General features: G+C 35.4%; 1 protein-coding gene and 1 pseudogene across 2 annotated transcripts; one reads left to right on the top strand and one right to left on the bottom strand.

Annotated features, from left to right (window-relative positions):
* Positions 1–156: 156 nt before the first annotated feature.
* Positions 157–9235, bottom strand: LOC132091042 (EF-hand calcium-binding domain-containing protein 7-like; annotated as a pseudogene).
* On the top strand, positions 9128–17741 carry itgb3bp (integrin subunit beta 3 binding protein). Of its 2 annotated transcripts, XR_009438030.1 has the most exons (10): positions 9128–9247; positions 10118–10154; positions 10342–10423; positions 10729–10801; positions 12135–12213; positions 12509–12596; positions 12775–12831; positions 15725–15773; positions 16808–16864; positions 17357–17741. XR_009438030.1 is itself a non-coding variant. In XM_059570193.1 (9 exons), exons 1-9 carry the CDS (start codon positions 9243–9245, stop codon positions 16812–16814), a joined length of 477 nt encoding a protein of 158 aa, XP_059426176.1. In that variant the 5' UTR covers positions 9128–9242; the 3' UTR covers positions 16815–17736. The 2 variants fall into 2 exon arrangements, 1 of the variants encoding a protein (XP_059426176.1); XM_059570193.1 differs by having other exon boundaries at positions 16808–17736.
* The last annotated feature ends 140 nt before the right edge of the window (positions 17742–17881 follow it).

Genomic DNA, 17881 nt, shown 5'->3' with positions numbered 1-17881 from the left:
TATAATAACAATAATAATGCTTACAGAAACAGCAAAAACAAACAAACATGATAACTTTTGAAAGCTGTTATAAATCATGTTTACAATGGTCATTGTAGCTAAACAAATTACAAAATAGCATCACATTATTTGTTGTCTCATAATAAGTTCCTACCTTTACTGAGGGATTTACAAACTTGGTATGATGGTCTCAACACAGTTGTAAGTCCACTCCTGGTGATCATTTAAAGCCATGACGTGCTGACATACCTGAACAGAGACGAAAAGAAATTTATCATAAGTGTAAATCTTAATGTCTGTTATATGCCACTAGCCTTGGGTTCTTTTATTAGTTCTAATAAACCATTTTAGTCCTAGCAGGAACCTCCACAGAAAACACACTCAAGCCACTGCTGCTCACACAGTTCTTGCTTTGTTCATTGTTGATGTGCACCGTTATCTTCTGATTGCACTACGGTATTAAAAGTCACAGGAAAAAAAGGTGAAAAGAAAACATAACGTTACGTTTTATAATCATTCATTAACAACAATGCAATAGGAAATGTGAACACTAACATTCAAACATTTGGCTTTATTCAGGAAGTATGCATTCAATTGTTAAAAAAATATTTCTACTTCAAAAACATGCTGTTCTTTTGAACTTTTTATTTATCAAGAAATACAGAAAAAAAAGATCACGGTCTTCAAAAAAATATAAAGCAGCACAGCCATTTTTAACACTGATATTAATAAGAAATGTTTCTTGAGCAGCAAATCATCCTACTAGAATGATTTCTGAAGGATCATGTGACACTGAAGACAAGAGTAATGGATGCTGAAAATCCAGCTTTGCCATCACCGTAATAAAAGACATTTTAAAATATATAAAAATAGAAATTAATTATTGTACAAATTGTAAGAATATTTCACAATATTACTGTATTTTTGATCAAATAAATGCAGCCTTACTGAGCAGGAGAGTCTTCTTTAGAAGCATTTAAAAAACCTAAAAAAAACTTTAACCAACCTCAAACATTAGTGTATATTTCAGATCATCATTTCCACTGACTGGCAAAATCTCAAGTCCTGTTAGCAGATCTAATTCCCTTCTCTCTGTTGGAGTGGTCTTTCAGCTGACTTTGCCAATATAATGGCAAATCAGGACATTGAAATTCTACTCATGGCCAGGGTTCCTTTCTATCAAGCATTCCAGTTAGTTTGTTTTATTCCCAGTGAATGTTAAGTACCAGAAGTGCTAAAGTGAGGCCTACACAGGCATTTTTGAAAGAGTTGGCTCTTTAACAGCTAAGTGACATAAAACATGAATCAACATACCTTATTGGCAATGACTGATTAAAATCTGCTCTCTCCTTTATATGTATAAATCAAGACATTCTCATGACCTTTGAGAGATCTGGCCTCTGCTTTTGACGTGATAGACCTCTGTACAGCAGAATTCAACATCTTGATCCCAGAATCCAAATGAACTGCCTGAAGCGTTGCATTGACATCCTCACAGTAGACTTCAATGACAAACGGACAGGCCTGGTAGAAAAAAATGTACACACGCATTAGCTCAGGATGTTCTGATTCTGATTACACTGGCTACAAGTTAGCTACACAAAAAATGATTCCATTGAGAAATAAATGTTCCCTATATACTTGCAAAACCATCTTCAGTTTTTCATTAGTTAGAATTACAAGTTATTCTCAAAGACCTTTGTACCTGCACCATCTCCAAACTGTGGTTGTAGCCCATGGCCTCCAGGGTGAGCCACAAATCTCTGGGGTCTCCCTCACGATCATTTGCTTCCATCAGTTTGAGCTCCAGGAAGCCTTGTCTAGCTAACTCATTTTTCTTTGTGTCAAAGTTCTCTACAGGAGAGCAAACACTGTTATAGAAATGCATATCATTAGACTAGATTGGATACCACTTGTTCAAGATCTGGAATTAACCTTTTTATTACAAAAATAAATAAAAATGAAACATTACTGAAGACTTTATCACAAACATCCAAAGACAGTTACTTGTCAATAATGATTCAAATGCATCAGAAAATATCTCCAAATACACCAAATATCTCCAAATATTTATTGTGAAAGAACTGTATATAAACACACATTTATAAATAAATAAGCTTTTTTCCCCCACAAAATCTTATTTTTATTTATTTATTTATTTATTTATTTTTAATCTGTAAATCATCTGGGTTGCATTTTCTTCTATCACTGGCTATAATTCTAATATAATGTCATACATGTGACAATCATTTGTGAATTGAACAAATAGTTAAAACTTGACAAGAGGAAACTAGGAATCAGTCTTTCTGGTGATTAAGGGATAATACAGGACTTCTTTGCCTTACTATTTATGCTAGAAAATGCACATCAAGAGCAAAAGAGGGACTATTTTTAGAATAAGCATCCCAAAATTTGTAAGAAACAAGTATTGGATTTAATTTACCAAATGTGATGTGTCTGTTTGATTTACAGTGTGTTTGTATAAGGCCCTTTGCAGATGGCCCAGGCGTCCTCATCACATTTCTCTCCACTGATTCTCTGTTCAAAGAAGTTGTACTCCTCTAGGCTCAGCAGACCACTGCCATCCAAATCAATCACTTCAAAGATGTCCGACAATGCCGCCCTGTGGAACAAAACAGTACAGTATCTTTGCATAAATTCAGTATAATGTTATCCTAGATACCTAAAATAACCTCAGTTCAGTAATCAAACATTTATTCAGCCCTCTACCTTAACTCATTGTAAATCTGTTAACATTAGAATTGATTGACTTGAACTCTTTGGTTAGCTCCAGCTCTCCAGACTGGGTGCGGTTGACTGAGCAGTTTTAGTGGACGTCTTCCTCGTCCTCTTCATCAGTCTGCAGCCAGAGGTGAAGGGCAAGAGCAGATATGAGCCGGCACTGAGCTCTCCTCTCCACAGGAGTCACACAGGACAAACACACTGTAATAAAATTGAATAATTTGTTACAATTGCATTGAGTTGACTTTTGTTTTGCCTTGATGCAGTTCTCAATTTAGTATTTTGATATTTAAATATTTTAATATATAGGCTAAACTTTGTATATACTAATATATATTTATATTTTATACTCTTAAGACATTTCCTACTTAACTCTGTTTTTTTTAAATAAAAAGACATTTGTGTCCCTCATTGTATCAATGTAATTTTTTTTGACAATGAATAGCTAATGCAAACATTTACTATTAATATAGACAATACAGTTAATACAGATATTTTTTTTCTACACATGTCATATATAGAAAGAGGGAGAGCCTTTTGTCTTTATTCTCTCTACATTTATTTTCTAATGATAGCTGACATAACATTCTGTTTTTGAATATTGCCATAATGATTTCGCAATGCATTCAGGAAGTAAACTCTGTGGACAGGACTTCTCTTATGTATTGGGTTATTTTATGATATGATATATTTGTCAGTAGGATGCTTTTATACCATGATTTTGTACAAACAGCTGCTGATCATGAAAAGTGTATGAAAAGTGTACATGTGTGGTATATTTGCAGAAACATCAGCATTACAAACCAAACCCGTTAACCTTTTGAAATGCCCAATTATATCTACACTTCCATTAATATTTATTCATTTAGCTTGAGGTGGAACAGTACATAAACAATTAAAATAAAAAGATAAAATGATTCAAAGTAAAAAATGGAAAATGTACTTGTGTCAGAGAATGCCTGAGAATCATTGCTTAAAAGAGAATGTCAACATACAAACAGGCATTAGGATTCAATAATATAAATACTATTATATTTAGATAGAAAATGGAAACATTTACCAACCTCCTTATCCCTTAACTCAGTAAAGCAAACCAAATTCAGATCTTCTTTGGTCTCATTCCCCATTACCACATATAGATCTGTGTCCACACACATCCATAGAGAAGGCTTCTCTGTGGCATACACTACAGTCAAAATGACCACTACAAAAATTCGCTAATCTGCCTAAATTGGATACTTTGAAAAATGTAAAATGTGTAACTTAAGTAACTTCGTTCTTTAACACCATGCACAATATATTTACCAGGAATCGGGCTGAGGTTGAGGGGCCGTATGGTCAGGTAGACGCTGGTAGTCTCTGGTATTACCAGGCAATACTGAAGAGAAACAATGGTTCCATCTTCCTTCAGATAAAAACAACCTCTCATAAGAGTATGATGCCAATCCTGGTGAAATAGGTGTTAAAGGTACGACACATTAGAAACATTAAACAACTGCAGTATCAGAATTCCAGTAAGAAATGTTTTTGGAGGTTGAAGATGCAACCACAGTGTGGCGCTAGTGTAACATCTTTGTTCAAACAAAGGCAATCAAAAACCTGGGTGGAAAGGAACAAAATCAAATATTTCTTCTTCAAGTATGTAAATAATCTGTGTATAGGCCTAAATTTCAATACAGAACTTTGAAATTCATATTATATGCTCTAATGATGTAATTAAAAGTAAAAATGCCTGAGGAAACCCATAAATTCTTGTCTAAAGCTAGTCTTTTTGCTCTTTTAACTGCTGTTGTTTAGGTCCAGCTAAAATGTTACAGCAAATATACTCTAAATCATCAAGTAATCAAAGAATCTGAGTCAAACAGCCTCCTTTCTGACCCATCAGAGAGTAGTTTTGGGTAATAAACCTTGTCCCCAGGTGCCACAGAGGCCTTTTAATGTTTAGAATTGGTTTATGCTTCTTTTCCGAGTGCTAAAAACATGACACTTCTTCAACAAAAGCAATTTCCTCCCAGAATTTATGCTGGGTTGTGAAACGTGTTAAGGATCAAATCATAACACTTGGGTGGTTTGTCCACCCCGAATCAAAATGAAGAAAAGCACCCGAGGCAAGTGTCTACTTTAAAAGGCCCTGATGTAGTGTCCCAAGGAGATGGGTCACTCAGCTGGACTAATACACTGCCCTGTCACCTCCCAGAAACCTCCGTAATTTAAAGTCTCGCGCACAGACCGCGAGCCACCATAAAACCATACAACCTGACCCTTTCCAATCCTTCCACCCAATTATCAAGCTCCTGGCTCAGGTAATACAACAGGCTGGAACTAAGGCGATAGAACTTTCTTCACCCAAGAGCATCTAGTTTTTTCCAATCTCTTTGCTTTGACGAGTTTGGTCATTATTTTTCTGTGGTAAAGCAAACCAGCTGAGGTTAAAGTCAAAAAGAGTGCAAACAAAAGGAAGGAGATCAATAGCAGAGCTGCACTCATATCGACCAGGTGAAAATTTGCTACCAAAAGGCTTCGATACTACAAAAACACAGCAAATGTATAGATGCCCTGAAGGTACTTGAGTTTAGATAAAGTTTAGGTTGTAGGCAAAACGGATGTTACTAGAGATAGGAAACTTGTGATTGTTACATGGGTGTGTAACAATTTATTCCTTAATTTTTTACATTCCATTATTACTCAGCCTTTTCATTATTTTATTTGATTTAAAAAAAGTAATTCTATTTTATTTATTAAATGATTATTTTATTTATTAAATATAGATATTTTTTTATTTTAGGTTGACTTTTTGGAATGGGTCAGGGACAACAAATGGAAATTAGCCTATAATGCTTACTTAGACTCATTTATAGTCTAGTTTCTGCTGATTAATGAGCGCTGTCTCTGTCAGCTAAATGACTAAAAACATTTGATATGATTTATTACAACATTTCATTAACTAAAAACATGCTACTTTTATTTTAGCAGTACAACATACAAATGCATAGCTAAGCCAATTACAGTACATTTTAAGGTACTGCCTGATCGAAACTTATCGTATTTTTCGGACTATAAGTCGCACCTGAGTATAAGTCGCATCAGTCCAAAAATACGTCATGATGAGGAAAAAAACATATATAAGTCACACTGGACTATAAGTCGCAATTATTTAGAACCAAGAACCGAGAGAAAACATTACCGTCTACAGCCGCGAGAGGGCGCTCTATGTCTTCAGTGCAGGCTACAGGAGCACTGAGCAGCATAGAGCACCCTCTCGTGGCTGGAGACGGTAATGTTTTCTATTGGTTCATTTCTCTTGGTTCATTTCTCTCGGTTCATTTCAAATTAATTTTGATAAATAAGTCGCACCTGACTATAAGTCGCAGGACTAGCCAAACTATGAAAAAAAGTGCGACTTATAGTCCGGAAAATACGGTACTTGTTTTGCTCAGCTACTCCTAGTTGTGATTTTTACAGCAGTCATTTAAGTTTTAACATATTTTTAATGTTATTTTGATTGTCTAACCTTAACCTCTATTCCTAAGAGTTCTATCAGAGAGATTTTAAGCAAAGTCCAAAAGAAACCGGCACTCCCACAATGCACATGGCACCTGTAGAGATTTGGGTTCCACCAGTCTGCCACTCTTAGTGCTGCCAGCGCCCATGGTGATGACTGTGGATAAAGATGACCGACGACTGTGAGCTGAAGATGGCTTGGATGGTGAGCGACTGTCTGTCAAGCGCAAAAATCTTCATTACAACAGCAGCATCACTTAGAAATCCACAAAAAAGAAAATGAACAAATGAACTGCACATTTTAAAACAATGTTTAAAATCGAACACCCGAAAGCAAAAGCAGATTATCACTAGTCCTGCACTTACTCATAATAATGACAAATGGCTGCCTTAAACAAAAGGTTTTAAAAGCTCCTCCCTATGCAAACCCTCTATTGAGTTCACATTATGGCACAAATCCAAATGATTTTTCATCACACATGAGGGGAGATCAATAGCTTAATCATTACTTAGTATATAATAGACTGCAGTGTGAGGAATGGAAACAGAATTGCGTGTTTGTTTGCTTTTTTGTACGCCCAAATGTGAAATCCATCCTGTAAAGCAGAGCTGACTGAACCCGACCCGACTTGTACATTTACATTTTAAAGGAACAGTTCATTCAAAAGAACAAAAACAACAAAAACCTTGAAAATGTACTCATCATCAGGCTATCCAACATGTAGATAAGTACATCACTCGCTCACCAATGGATTCTCTGCAGGGAATGGGTGCCGTCAGAACAAGTGTCCAAACAGCTGATAATAACAGTCCATCAATTAACGTCTTGTGAAGTGAAAAGCATTTTTTTAACTCCAAACAATTATTTCCCGCTAAAACACAACTCTTCTATGCATAATATTTATTTTTCCTGTGAAAAAGTGGTCTTGTCTTAATCAGTTGAGGAATATGCACAGATCAAGCACTGCTTACAAATAAAAACAGTCCAAAACAGTTCTAAACAAACATGCTGGTGGATTTTGATGTGACAGGAAAACAGGGGATGGACAATTTTATTATGGCCAGGAGGTATGGTTTAAAGTTAAAACGCCTTAGTGATGGATTTGTTCATTACAAAAATGCAGCTTCTCACTTCACAAGGCTTCTCACTGACGGACCGAAGTCATGTGGATTATTGTGATGCTTTTATCACCTGGTTGAACTCTAATTCTGACGGCACCCATTCACTGCAGGGGATCCACTGGTGGTGAGCAAATGATGTAATGCAAAATTTCTCCAAATCTGTTCGGATGAATAAAAACTCATCTACATCTTTGAAAGACAGGAGGGTTGAGTAAATGTTCAACAAATTGTAATTTTTAAGTGAACTATTCCTTTAAGACCAAACCCAACCTAAACTCTAAATTCCTCACTCCAAAGTAAGTAAAGGCAAAAGCATTCTGTAGCTTTATAAATTACTAATAAATTACACTATAATATATTGTGCTTTTACGTTTTGTGCTTGTGTGCAGAGCCAATATCAAACCTTTCCTCTGTGTGTTTTCCAGCTGTTCTGGGCTGTGTCTCTGAAGATGGAAGCTCAGGTTGAGTCTCTAGGCTCTGTGGGGAGTGGTTTGCCAAACTTTTGCCTCTTCAGTTTGGCTTCAGCCTCAAGCTTCTTCAGTGCTGTGGTCTGACACTGCTCTGCAGTAGACTCGAGAAGCCTGCACTAAATAGCAGGCTGGCTAATTCAACTCAACTATTTAATACTATAAATTGTCAATTTACATTACGAACCACCCTTTTTCAACCAAATGCTTGGTGATCATACATCTGCATAGTCTAACTTCCCATCTTTGTTGAAATCTGCTAAGAAAAAGATTTCATCCACTTCCTTAGGTTAAATTTTTTCACCAGACTAAAACAAACAAATCAAAATACAAACGATTATAAAAGCAGTCGAACATTGATGTAAAGAGAGAACTGAACAAATTTTACACTTACTGAAGTAAGGATTCTGCTGAGCTCTATTTTCTTGAACATTCTCACAAGCTGGTCTGGTTCTGCTGGTTTTTCTTTCTTAAGTGTTTCACAAAAGTCATCAAAATTCAGCTTCTTGGTTCCTGGAGGCCAATGTTTGTCTAAAGCTTTCTGTGATGGATTTCTACATGCTTGCTGAAGAACTGAGAGACAATACAACAAAGATGAACAATCATTGTATACATTGACTATTCACCTAGTGATAATATTTTGCACTGACATAGGCTAAGTAGCAAACATTACTATGAAGATATATTGAAATATTAAGGAATATATTACTTTCACTAATGTATTCATATTGATTATACTTACTATATATTATTCGAATGTGCATTATTTACAATGTAAGTTGCTTTGGATAAAGGCGTCTGCTAAATGACTAAATGTAACGTAAATGTAAATCTACAACGTCCCCCCGAATTATGAACTAATTATGATTAGTTATAGTGTTACCCATTTATTGACATTATCTATAATATCTAGTCTTTATATTATGACCAAAGTGCAGGTAACGTTATAAAGATGTTGAGTTGAGACGCTCACCGGTGAACAGCTGATCTTTAGAAGTCATATTTGCCAGGCTGGATCTGTCTATTTTATATGTCTATGGTTGACTGTCGAGGCTGATTGCCATGGTTGCCGTGAGTAAACAAACCCGGTGCGCAGTTAAAATTAGATAACGGGAAACAACTGCTTTCAGTGCTCCTCATTTAATATTTATTAATTAGATGTGTGTGTGTATGTGATATAATCTTGGCAGCCAATTCCATCTTTATTCTAACTACATTTTAACTCTGATTTAATTATGAAATTTCCCAGTGAAATAGAGTTTAACACTGTCAAATACTTTAATAAGTATATTGAATCACAGATAAGTGTTTCCGGGGGACTACATTACTGACGCACCGCGCCAAACTACAAAACCGCCTGTCAACCATAGAGCTGTCAACTCCACCACAAGAAAAAGATACATATTTAAAATGCCGTAAGTGTATCGATTCACATGACTAACATTTTCTCTGATTTAATAACACTGTTTCAACATTGCGATAGATATTATAATTTCAACGATATATGTTTGCTTTCATTTTACCCTTCTTATGCTGTTCAGCATTAATGCCAAAATACTTTACGCCGTTATAATAACATTTTACCCGTCAAAGGTCCTCCACGTGAGACAAATACTAAGAAATATTTAATATTTCAATATCACACCCTGGATTTAAGTCTTAATGAATTTGGGTTTTTACAGTACTAGTATCATAACTCACAGATAAACCTAATATAGCTAACGTTAGTTCAAGAATTGTCACACGTAATATTAATATTAATCATCTAGCAACCGCTATATTTTAATAAAGCTATTGAACTTGAATGTGTACAAGTGTAATTGGAATTAAAAACACACATCTAATGTACAATGTGATAATGTATGAATGTAAGTACATACATAAAGTACTGAATACCTATTTGATGTCTTTTTGTAGAGTCATCCACATAAATTAGCAAACCCAAAACGGTTAAAGCGTTAATTACAAAAATGACAATTAACATCTTGGTTACGCATGTAACCACAGTTCCCTGAATAGTGGATAGCATTTCTTCAGTTCATGAAATCTGAGCGAAATAGCGTGCGGCACTCAGGTATACGATGCGTACGCATGCGTAGGGCGGTGCCAAGCGCTATTTGGCCAATAGGATTGGCGGGATGGTATAGGGCTTCAGACATTCGTCACACCGAGAGGTATTCCCATACGGTGACGTCACCGCAGCATCGAAGTGACCTATGAAAGGGAACTGCTGATAATGATGTAAGCCTTTCGGCTCCTCTAATAAACTCTAATTTTCTATACAGTGTGAAGAGAGCCCTTCAGTTACAAGACAAAGAAAACGTGAGTTCATTAAACCATGACCATCTCTACCGTTTATTTCCGATCAGAAATGCCTTTTTCATTTTATTTTAATGTTTAGTATTTCAGCCCATTTTAAAGTGTCAGTAACCATAAGTTAAAGACTCTTTATTAAAAGTATAATAACACAAATAAATCTATACCAGTGCTTCAAATTAATCTATTTTAGAGCCCAGCTAAGAGGCGAGCACCAAACAGGGACTATTCCCCCATGACTGGAACCCAAATGAGTCCCACGACAAAACCTGCAGGTACTAAAACCCACAGACTAGCTACTGTATTTTCTTAGACCTATAAAACTTGTATTTTGCCCCCCAGGAGTTTTTTATTTTTTATTTTTTTCATTGTGAACAGAGTAAGATGTGTGTGTTCTTTTCGCTTTCGGTAATCACCATAAACAATCCCCTGCTCATGTCATGTTGTTGCCTAAATCCTGTACAGTAGGAGGCTCTTGTAATCCGGTGATACTGCATTTAGATTAGCTGTCTTTGTAGCCATTAATAATATCTTTGCCCATGCTGATTTGATAAATTGCTGACATTTAGTGCTTTATCAGCAAGTAATTCCAGAGCAGGTGGGAAGAAAGCGAATCCTGCTCAAAGAAAAGAGCCCATGACAGATGCTGAGAGGTAAGGATCTAGAAATGTCCTTTTAAACATGTTGTTGAATCATGTAATTTTAGTAATAATATTTAAGATTGTTCAAATAAAAAGTACAACTGAAAAAGAAAAGATAATAAAAAGACATACTTAATTTGTTTATAAAGTTATTGCTTAGCTGTTGGCCCATGCATGGTTTAATTTTTAATTCTGTTGTTGACTTACTATATAAAACTTTTTATTCTATATTTTACATAAACCAGAGTGCCATTAAGGTCTATTTTTACAAAGCTACTAACATTGGTATAACTGGAGCAGTGGAACAGACAGAAATTTCTCCTCATTACTGGATATTTCCTTTGTCCCACTTGGCTGATAGCCATTATGACTGATCAGAATTTAATGACAGGACATGGAGGGAGTTTCATCACCAGCCAAAAGCCTCGTTGATTTACATAGCACTAAAAATAGTTGGATAAGGAGAGTTTAAGAAAAGACCTATTTCCTTTCCAACGCATACTAACACAGAGCTCCATGTGATCCATCAAGACAAGCATTAGTTTTGAATTTTATAGTGCAGTCATTTAAGAGGAAGCTAGTTAAATATATATAAAAACATCAATAAAGAGAGCGGGCTTATGATTCATTTAAGAAAGTATTCATTTGGGGAGTCAAACCCAAGAGAACTTCTCGTGCAAAATGTAGAAGAGATCTTGAGTGTGATTGGACGACGGTCCTTGTATAAGATTTTGCCAACCTTTTAATATGTCTTCCAATATTTTTAAACATGTATTAAAAATAAATGAATATGAATATCTTATCTTATCAATGTCAGCTTGTCTTCTCGCAGACTTAGTAAGGATATCGAATATGAATTCGGAATTCAGTGTCCTCCTTATCGAGCAAATTTTCTGCAAGAATGTAATACGTTTAAAAGATTTTGTCCTGGCACTTGCTTAATAAAAAATAAAATATAATTAATAAATATTGTATTAATAATTGGTAACATTTTGCAAAAAAGTCCCATTAGTTGATGTCAGTTAATGAATGGCAACAATGAGCAATACATTCATTATATTATTTATTAATCTTTATTAACAGAAAAAAAAAACGTTCATAGATAATTTATGTTAGCTCAGGTCCATTAAATAATATTAATGGATAACAATCTTTGGATTTTAATAATGTGTTATTAAATGTTGAAATTGAACATTAACTCATAAATTCTTGATAAGTATTTCTCTTTGTTAGTTAATGCATTAACTAATGTTAACAAATGGAATCTTATTAAAAACAAATAAAAGTGTTATTAACAAATTTGTTTTAAATTTGGTCTTTCATTCATTTTTTTATTCCCCCTCAGAATTCTGTTCCTCAGGTCTAAGGTGAAAAAATCATTCAGAGACCTCATGAAATACAGGCAGCAGCTGGAAACATTAGTGGTATGTGGATCTAATATAGTAAGAAAACCACAGTGTATCATTTTGTAGTGTATGTACTAAAGGATTGTTTATAGATTGGCCAATTAAACAACTAGTTCAGGGTCTGAACCATACACCAGACAGTAAAGAGGCTCCGCTTCATCTAAATTAATATATTTGGTGCCTCAATCCTGAATATGTGGTACAGACCTAGACTAGGCTAAGCTTATTTTGATGTGTGAAGCAACTTATTGAGGTTGCAAGAGAAACGCCATACATGATGGCAGATTGTTCTTGTATGAATGTTTGTTTGTAGTCAGTAGAGGGCAGTAGTGAGCTGAGGAGTCTCCTGCTGATGAGTCCTGTTGATCTACAAACTGAACTCAAGAGACATGAGAATCTGTGTGAGTCCTTTCTCTTTTCTGCTGTGATGCATTAACTGCATAATGCATGGAAATAAAATGATTCACTTTCTCAAGGTCGCTTTATAGACCTTGTTTAAACAATTTATTCGCTATTAAGAGTATTGGTTATCAATTCTTGCTGTGGGTGAAACATAAAACGAAATCCTTTACTTTCCAGGTGCTAAAATTGCATCGTGTGCACATAAAGCAGACACAAACAAGGGCCATTTCCAAGGTGAGTGAATTTGGGAATCAAATGAATGTTCAGAATTGACTTTAAGAATTAATTTGCCATTTAAAAAGCATGAATGATAACACTTATCTTAAGCGGATATTCAGTCTTAGTAGTTCTGTCAGATCAGAAAGCAAGCTGTACACAATTAGTTATGTTCCAAATCTTGAATGTTCCCCTATCACAACACAGTCTTTGTTAAACTGAAACAAGGATAAATGATGTGCCATATAGAATTGATTCCAATTACAGTATGATGATTCTGAGCCCACTGCTTTCCTTAAAAGAGCAAGAGAAAGAAAACATTTTGTGTTCCACTTATATGTGAGTCATGATTGATTTCTAGCATTAGCACAAGTTCTGGATCTTGGTCACGTGGGACCCCTGAATAGCCATTTATGAGATTTGGTTTGTCAGTGCGGCATGTTCATAAACACTTGTCTCGATCTTTGCAGAAATTGAAAGTTTAACTCTAAGAAAAATATTTCATTTTTCTAACCCAAACAAGCCAGAACTCCTCTTCGTGGGACAGAATTAATTCGATTATTTCAAGCACACATTCAGCCCCCAGCAAAGCTGCACTTGTGATTCAATGGCACAATGGTGATTTGTTGCAACTCAATGGTTGGATTGTGATCAAGTTCAGCATGTTTTTAAGATAAGGTCGCCTGAAATTGTTTTAATTAGTCACACTCGAGGACCTCTGCGTATATGTTGCTTGTAGCTCGACACCAAAGGAATGTCACAATCTTGATCACATGGTGGAGCATGAAATATATCAATGTAGAGAATAACAACAACAACAGAAAAAAGAGTGTTTTCACATTTACGTCCCTAGAAAGAGAATTAACCCTGTTAAGACATTATAACATACATTGACAATAATTTTTTTTTTTTGTAAAATAGCCATTATGAAAAATGATACAAATGATGTAAAGATTTTACCATTATGTAAGAATTTGGTCCAGATTTGACTAATTTGGTGCTTTAGATATTCTTTGAAATAAATCAGTACTTTTATACTGCAAGAGTGCATTAAATTAATCAAGTGACAGTTTAGATAGGTTTAACATCAAAAGAATCAATTGCCTTTTAAAATATTATATTATAGATCAACATAATGTATTAACATTTTAATTTAGATTTTTTTTTCTGTCTTTTGTTGTTGTTGTTGTTATGAAAGAACTTTTTCACAGAAACACAGCTAAATACAGATCGTTTCAGTAAGCAGACTTCAGTTATCAAACTGAGCATCAGAGTATGTCCTGTACAAATAATGTGTTTCTTTCCAGTGAGGTTTTTCTCATTACATTTTAAGTGGTGTTTGAAAGCTTGAAATGACCTCAGGTTCCCTAATTTGTGTTCATAAGGTTATTGGATATTTTTCTACATTCGCAACTGGCCCAGAACTATTTTTAAGCTTTAAATAAATGATACTTAGTCAAATCATATGTAAGTAGTTGAAGAAGTTGTATTTGAAGCTCTCTTGGGACATCATTAGGTCCTGGCACGGATCACTAATACCCTGGATTTCATAGAGACACATCATTGCTATTAGAGTACTTGAGCCATACAGGAGCTGGTGCGGATGACATATGATGGCGAGGATATGACACTACTCGTTTAAAAGCAAGCTGAACACCAGGCAGCGTGATACCGCCAAGACAGCTGAGAAAATCCACAAGGATATTTTAACTTTGACAGGCAAACCGCTGAATCCATGTCCCTAACGGAAGCCCCTTCATCTAATGGCTTCCCAAAACATAACCTTGGGCGAAAGGGCAACTGGCAAGCAAGATGTTTATGGCGAAACAGACAAAAGTTTTACCCAAGCATTCAAGAGAGGCCATCCCTCCTAAACAATCAGATCGGCTGTAAATTTTCTGGCTCATTCAGGCATTACCAAGTCCCGAGCTTCACGCTACATGTTGCTGATGAGCGCAAAATGGGAAAAGAGAGAGTGCAATAATTCTGAAGCAAGTTTGTCGCCTGGACAGAGGGTATTGATTATTTCTGTGTGGCGAGAGATTTGGAAAATTCAATTAAAGGAGCTGAGCAAAGGATTCATAAATCGGCCCATTCTACGCCCATACAGAGACATTGTTATGTTCTCAATCAATGTTGCACTTCACAATATATTTTCTTTGGAGCATGAAAATAAATAACATTTAAACAGTTCTGCTTACCGCTGAAACAAATTTGATCTTCTCCGTCTTCGCGCGGCAGCCTCCCGTGCGCATCAGCAGATGTAGTAATGTATTTTTATGGCAAGTTTTCCATAAGAAAATCCTATATAATATGAATTTTGCAATGAAAAAATGAGAAGGAAGGGGACGGATCAGCAGTATAAAAATTGATCAGGCCACAGATGGGGTAGAGTCATGGCAGATTTGTAAGACAGCCTTAATAGACTGTATTAAAAATTCCTTAAAATGTAATAAAACAAATAGGTTTTTGGTTCTTGGTCGGGACGGGGTCACGGACCCTGCTAATATCACATCAATCCTGGGCTGCTGAAGGATAAATGGGGTCTGTTTGGGGAACATTTTAGTCTTTTTGATGGAAAACACCAGCACAGTTAAAGGGCTGCTGTATATTAGAGGGCTTTGGGTGGGGAGGGTAAAGTTGAGCAACTCTCAGCATGTGTTTTGCTCTCTGTTTTGTTCACACATGTCCCGCAGGAGTAAGAGATGCATTTAGTCAGTGCATTTCAGATCATTTGCATTTAGATCATCTAGCAGCTCTGGGAGCTGCAGCAGTCTACAAAATCTATGAGTGATGGATGGATTTACTTGATAAGTTACATGTACACGTGTCTCATTCATGTATTCACAAAATGATCTAGTCTCTTAAGCTAGATAAAGTGTGTGGTGATCTGTCTATGTTCCTTTCACAGGGAAGAAACAGACTGGCAGCTCTTATGAATTTCTGAAGACAATCTTAAGGTATGTCTCCACCCCCACCCGGGTTTGTATTGTACTCATTGTAACTTTAAAAGCTTGTCACATTACAGAGATTCGTGTAATTGTACAGTAATTAGTAGTGGTTTTTGGGCTGTTTTGACCCTGCACACCCTAGCAACTACCCAGAATCCTTTGGTAACATGCTAGCACACCTTACCAAGCACATAGCAACATATGTGCAACCATTGTGGCAGATAATTCATCTATCAAATCATCTTCTTAATCCATAAAAAATACAGTCATCATGACATAAGAAAGTTATTTATAGATAATTATGCTTAATTTAATAGCAACTTAATTGTACAGGTTTGATAATTTCAGGACAATTTCATTCATATATAAACATTTAAAAAAAAATAATACTTTTATACGGCCAGGATACATTAAACTGATGAAAAGTGAAAGTGAAGACATTTGTAATATTAAAAAATATTTCTTTATAAAATAAATGCATCTTTGGTGAACAAAATATTTTTACTGACCCCAAACTTTTGCACTGCCATGTAATTATGTCAGTCCATTTAATTTCAGTCTTATATATTAATTTAATAAACGTAATATATTATATCATACCACTGACTATTACATGCAGTATGCAAATGGAACGGTTCTGGTTTTGGCAGAGCCGCGGTTCTCTGTCAGTTTGTTTGATGTACACTGAACATCCTGTCAGTCTGAAAGCGGCGAGAAGTCTGAAGAGGCTGTCAGTCTTTCTGGCGTAGTCAAAATGAGACAGCGCTGCCGACACCTTGCCATCCCATCTCAGACACATTTACATTGAATCCATTCACTGAGAATCTGACAAAATGTTGATTCTACAATACACGTTGTGTTGCGTCGCTTGGAAAATAGTGTTCTTACTGCTGGCATACAGTCCCATTAGGGCTGATATGGGGAGAAATCTATGCATACACACGGATAGGTATTTAAGAAAGCAACAACAGATGTTGGAAAACTACACATGCACAGATATACAGAAGAGTATTCATGGTGGATCTGTCTCTTTATTTTGGCAGCCGCTGAGGGATCATTTTTCGATGTACGACATGGACGGCAGCTGGTGCCTGCTCAAGGTGGATCACGTAACTCTCTCTTTATCACTTCTAGAGGCTGTCTCAAGGACAAAAGCTTAAGCTGACCTAACAAAACACACACTTGTCACACACTTTGCATTGCTACACTTGAGAAGAACAAGAACAGCGTTTCAAAATTCACTTTTCAAGAGTACTGCATGACTCAAAAATGAATGGTGCTAATATTAGCACCATTCATTGAAATTGTATCATGCACTCCAGTATTATGGCTTGCTGTTTGCTCTATATTATATCGAGTAAGACTGTCAAACCAAAACCTGTTCATTCTCTCCTCAGACCTCGCTCAGGCTGTAACACACTAGCCCCTTTGTGACCTGATAACATTTATAGTTGTAATGGATTTTTTTTAATGGCCATCATTAACTCGCACAAAGAAGGGGGAAAAAGATTGCTTGTATTTTTTCCCCTTGGTATTTCAGCTTTACAGCATTATGTTCTGATATGTCTCCTTCCATCATTTTTGTTTTACAGCTCATGAAGTTGAAGCGTTTAAATGCATAGCTTTAGTTCTAGCCTCATGTCTTCAGTCATTGGCAAGATTATTCCTTTGTATTAATGAATGTTTTTCTAAATTTACTACTTAAAAATAATATTAGTAGTTTATTATTATTATTTTGTTTATTTGATGTTGCCTTTTGTTTAGAGCTGCATGATTAATAAAAAAAACTAAATAAAAAACAAATTAAAATTGTGATGTGGCTTGGTGCGATTTCCGTGCTACAAAAGCTGTGATTTAAGTATATGCACATTGTTTAATAAATATTAGTGTTACATTTTTACAGACGTACTGTAAACTAAGTGTATTATTTTTCTTAAATTATATATTTTTATTTTATAGGGAAATATAGTAATATTTATTTTATGAATTTATTTTAAAATAACAATTCTAACAATTATTATTAATATTTTTGCCATATTGCTATATAGATTCAAAAAATAAATGGTATAATTGTGTAGCAAGTTGTTTTATTTTTATTTTATTTCAAGATTTTTAAA

The sequence above is a fragment of the Carassius carassius genome, chromosome 17, assembly GCF_963082965.1.
Source record: "Carassius carassius chromosome 17, fCarCar2.1, whole genome shotgun sequence".
In the NCBI taxonomy this organism is placed as follows: Eukaryota; Metazoa; Chordata; class Actinopteri; order Cypriniformes; family Cyprinidae; genus Carassius; species Carassius carassius.
This window is presented reverse-complemented; position numbering and strand designations above follow the sequence as displayed.

What these genes read in the sequence shown, in the direction of transcription:
- itgb3bp (XM_059570193.1), top strand. An exon ending in CAAGAGACATGAGAATCTGT is followed by an intron (nt 12,597 to 12,774) that starts GTGAGTCCTTTC and finishes TTTACTTTCCAG; the next exon opens with GTGCTAAAATTGCATCGTGT. An exon ending in AAACAAGGGCCATTTCCAAG is followed by an intron (nt 12,832 to 15,724) that starts GTGAGTGAATTT and finishes TTCCTTTCACAG; the next exon opens with GGAAGAAACAGACTGGCAGC.